Below are 3,739 nucleotides of genomic sequence, written 5' to 3'. Positions count from 1 at the left end.
TTGACCTCAATTATCTGTTGTATAGTATTTACTAACTTGTTTTGTTCACGAAATACTTACCACATTGTTGTTTTCAGGAGGGGTTTGTTGTCCTTGATTCTTACAATGGGAGAGTAAATATGATCATGTCGAGGAGGTCGTGTCTGACTTTCATTCTTATCACAAGAAAACCGTTGTTGCCAGACCTGAACGAGGTAAGCATTTATTTACTTACTAGTCTAAGATCCCGCGAGTTTCGCGGGTGGCTTAACACAAACATATAATATCTATTGGCATTGAGATAAACTTTGTAATGAAAGAAATTTTCAATATAAACGTATAATGATATTGAAATAAAAAATTGTAGATAAATGAGTAGCCCAAGCCCACTATCAAAAGGCCGCCCGAAGGCCGACTACAACAAAACCCGTTTGGATTAGATTCGAACTTGAGCCCTCTTGTTATAACCAAGAATATGATATTAATCGATGATGTACCTTCATGTGTTCTCAGCCAATTCCTTTTTAACTCTTGTAAATTAAAAATATTATTTTTACATGAAGATTAAATAGGTATTGGATTAGTATCTAAATGCACAAAATGAACTATTACCAAAATTCCTCTTTAATACACTCCAATTGCTCAGCTACAGCTTAAAAAAAAATAAAGGAGTGAGTTTAGCCAAGATTGTATCACCAACTTCTTTTTGTTCCAACATATTAAGCATTGTTCTTGTAATTTTTCTTTTTACATGAATAAAACTAATTATGTGGTCCTATTAAACCAAAATAGTGATTTTAGGGAAGAATAATATTAAATCCATGCCTTACAAATTGAAAGAGAGAATGTCTAAAATATTAACAAATAAATAAGTTACTGAATACAATACGCCAACATTCGATATAAAAAATAAACGTGGTAGCTGCTCAATGTATGATAGAAATGATGCAGTTGCAATCAGCGTAGGCTATGCTTGACGTACCTTATTTGGGTACTTTGCAAGCCCATGTACTTTGCAAGCCCATGTACTTTCGCCTCTGGTGTCATAAATCCTTTTTGTAGCAATATTTTGGTGTCATATATCCTACGTTTTTACATAAAAATTCATCAAAATAAATGATTCTCCATATCATGCCCCTATGATGTCAACAATGTTTCAAAACATCCAAACAATGCCCCCCACAAATTATACATTATTTTTATCTATTTATATTTATATTTATGATATAGTTTTGTAACCATTTTTAGTACAAAACTAACCTTTATTCTACTCCCTTTTAGCGCATGACTTGCCTTCAAAAGATTTCGCCATCTGTCCTGTGAAAATATATCAAAACAACACAAACAGAGAACATTTGTTTATTGAAAAGACACTCTTGTAATTACATAAAAAGTAAAATCTTGATGAGTCCATGATAAAAAAGATGAAAAGTACCTTCAAATGTATAGGTGTTTGATGAGTTGATGATGAAAAAAGGGATTTCTTATATGAGTCCATTTTCCTACCCCGAAATGGGCAACACCATCGAACAACTTCTTTACCTACGAAAAAATTCCACACTCTATGAAGCTTCCTTTGATTGCCACCTGTCACAAATCTCGTCATCGTCTCAGAATCATTTTCAGGCCCACTTGAATAATTTTCAATGCGCTTTTCAATCTGCAATAAATAAATAATAAATTACTTACTAACAAAGAAAAATACAGTTAAAAATGTATAGGAGTATAAACTTTATATCTTTCTAATTTTATTATGTCAAGGATTAAGGCGTCTTCCAGGCGACGAAACAACACTTACTCTTTCTCTGAGCCATCTAAAATTTCCAACTGATATATCTGCAAGCTAAAAGACATCACAAGGTAAGCTTCCAATGAAAGATATGCTCACAAAAAGATAATTTTTTTTTAAAACATAACATCTGAGATTCAACCAATAAGTTCGACCACAATTAATAAAATAGGAAAATACAACAGGGGATTTTGATTTTTCCAAATAAAAAAATCATTTTAAACTGGTATTTACACACCCATTACACAATATATACTAATACTAATTTCAGAAGGATGCTCATATTCAACTTTAAGAGATAAAATTAAAACTATTTTTTTTTTGGATGATGTCCATATACCATGATCCATAACCTTTGTATTAATAGGAATAAATGTGTCAATCGTCATTCCTACAAAACATGTTTGGTCTCATAATAGGATACATGTTACTACCTACTTAAACATATGTTGGATTAATATAAATGATTAAAACTTGTTTTGAACACCATCCAAAACTTGTGTGAGCCAAAATATAGAGTTTAAAGACTTCAGTAGTGAGTTTTGATGAAAATGACATTGAATCGTCACTTAATTGACGAAATATGCCGATTCATGGTTTGTTTTGTAAATAGGACTCTTTAACTTGAGTCCATTGCAGGCATAACTCATTCTGACCCGAAATAAACTGATACTTTCTTTGCATGACCCACTTTATCCGAACTCGTCTGCTTAGAATCTGTTTTAACTCAAGCCCAATTTGACCGAACACCCAATCCGACATTTCCACTTTGCCAGGCATATGTATATTCTAACATAAAGAAAACCAGAGCAAAACTGAAAAACTAATACTAACAAACCAGGGACAGACCTATCCAAATGACTCGCTTCCCCTTTGGACATTTAACACAAGATGATAGCTGTTTAGGTTCGTTCATACCACAAACTCGGCTAAAATTGAAGTCTAGATATATTATATTTCATTTATAAAATGACAATTAACCGAGTTTATAATACTTGAGTTATAGACTAAATCTCCAAAATCCCCTGTAGTATATAAAATGGTAATCATCTGGATGTTGTAGTTCAACCTCCCTCCTCACCTACTTATATGAAACATTATAATCACTGGACAAACGTTCACAACCACTCTAACCTTTCCTTGATCGAAGCCTTCTAACCGAAAACTACCCGCGGGTCCACAAAGTTAGCAACATGTAATTCACCATCAAAGATAGAAAAACAATAGTATTATAATATTGAACTTAGATAATAGCAACTGAATAAAAGTTGCTAAAAGTAACCAAAAAAATTATCCAATTAGGAAAACAATAAGATTTTTTCTAAAATAAATACTGGGACGGAATCTACTGCAAACCATGTGATCATGAACCCACATTTGTTAAGATTTGTTTTGACACGGAACAAACTAATACATTTAAAAAAAATGACCCATTTAGATGTTAACTTATGTAAATATATGTATGTAAGTTCTGAAGATCATATAATTGATATGTAATTGATATATAAGGATACCAGAGGAAAATTATTAGCTTAAAAAATTATCACCACCTTTTTAAACATGCAAGATAGCATATATGTGATCTTATAAATGAAATTAAAAAAAGTACTCTAGGTCGTCAACGCAAATACAAAATTAATAAAATTAACTTAAAATGAAGAAGCAACAACATTTAAGAAATACGAATTCACCTCATGTGCAAGATAATTGTGTCTCATCCTTTGGTATCAAAGCAATAAACACATTCTCTTATTTGATATCACCTGCAACACTAATTAAACTACACCATCATGAACACATAAAACCATTGATAAAACAATTTATTATCATAGTTCAAATATCTTGTAGTTAGTTCACACCAATAAAATCATAAAAACAATTTATTATCATAGTTCAAATATCTTGTAGTTAGTTCACACCAAAGGTTTAAACTTTGGTGTGATTTTCTTATATCGTTTAGCATCAGAAACT

The 3,739-nt window shown here is 31.5% G+C and overlaps 1 protein-coding gene across 2 annotated transcripts; it reads right to left on the bottom strand.

Annotated features, from left to right (window-relative positions):
* Nucleotides 1-711: 711 nt before the first annotated feature.
* On the bottom strand, nt 712-3,532 carry LOC118484879. Of its 2 annotated transcripts, none has more exons than XM_035980941.1 (5): nt 3,460-3,532; nt 1,778-1,822; nt 1,415-1,639; nt 1,240-1,296; nt 712-1,063 (listed from the first exon to the last, which is right to left on the bottom strand). In XM_035980941.1, exons 1-5 carry the CDS (start codon nt 3,484-3,486, stop codon nt 1,055-1,057), a joined length of 363 nt encoding a protein of 120 aa, XP_035836834.1. In that variant the 5' UTR covers nt 3,487-3,532; the 3' UTR covers nt 712-1,054. The 2 variants fall into 2 exon arrangements, with proteins under 2 accessions (XP_035836834.1, XP_035836835.1); XM_035980942.1 differs by having other exon boundaries at nt 1,240-1,291.
* Nucleotides 3,533-3,739: the final 207 nt, after the last annotated feature.

This window comes from Helianthus annuus, chromosome 12, assembly GCF_002127325.2.
Source record: "Helianthus annuus cultivar XRQ/B chromosome 12, HanXRQr2.0-SUNRISE, whole genome shotgun sequence".
In the NCBI taxonomy this organism is placed as follows: Eukaryota; Viridiplantae; Streptophyta; class Magnoliopsida; order Asterales; family Asteraceae; genus Helianthus; species Helianthus annuus.
This window is presented reverse-complemented; position numbering and strand designations above follow the sequence as displayed.